The 489-nt window shown below is 39.7% G+C and overlaps 1 protein-coding gene across 1 annotated transcript in view; it reads right to left on the reverse strand.

Moving 5' to 3' along the window:
- The window catches only part of LOC119585079 (organic cation transporter protein-like), a 22140-nt gene that overhangs the window by 6697 nt on the left and 14954 nt on the right, over positions 1–489 (reverse strand). Inside the window, exon 4 of the mRNA XM_037933699.1 lies at positions 120–297. Coding sequence (XP_037789627.1) covers positions 120–297 — 178 coding nt within the window. The remainder of the gene's footprint in view (positions 1–119; positions 298–489) is intronic.

The following is a 489-nucleotide window of genomic DNA, read 5'->3' on the forward strand; positions in this document are numbered from 1 at the left end:
GCAGTTCTAACATTAACGTTGATAATTCTTATATCAACCACGACGATAACATTAAACTTCAAATTCACATGTAGAATTTACCAGTTTAAAAATGGAATGTGTAGAAGATGGGGTATTACCTCTGTTGTAACAGTCGACCGATACTGACTACCGTTAAAGTCTCTGGAGGAGCAGGATACCACTTCACTCTGGTCGAAAATTTGTGGGTTGTTTTGAGCCCACTCATAGCCTCGTTCAAGTGCGCTGCTGAAGTTGCTGTTGTACATCAAGCAGTGTTCTGGCTTCCCAGTCTCGTTGCTGTGAAGTGATGGATGGTATGTTGTAGATGATAGTGTGTGTGAGGACAGAGATGGAGAATGATGGGGAATGATGGGTGTTCGTTTATTTTTGATTTTGGATTTGATGAAAGTTTGGGATAGGTCTTCCTGTCTATCAAATATTTCTTCACAAAATTATCCATTAGGTTGAAAGGTGAGAAAAAAACGTATG

Source organism: Penaeus monodon, chromosome 19 (genome assembly GCF_015228065.2).
Source record: "Penaeus monodon isolate SGIC_2016 chromosome 19, NSTDA_Pmon_1, whole genome shotgun sequence".
Taxonomy (NCBI): domain Eukaryota; kingdom Metazoa; phylum Arthropoda; class Malacostraca; order Decapoda; family Penaeidae; genus Penaeus; species Penaeus monodon.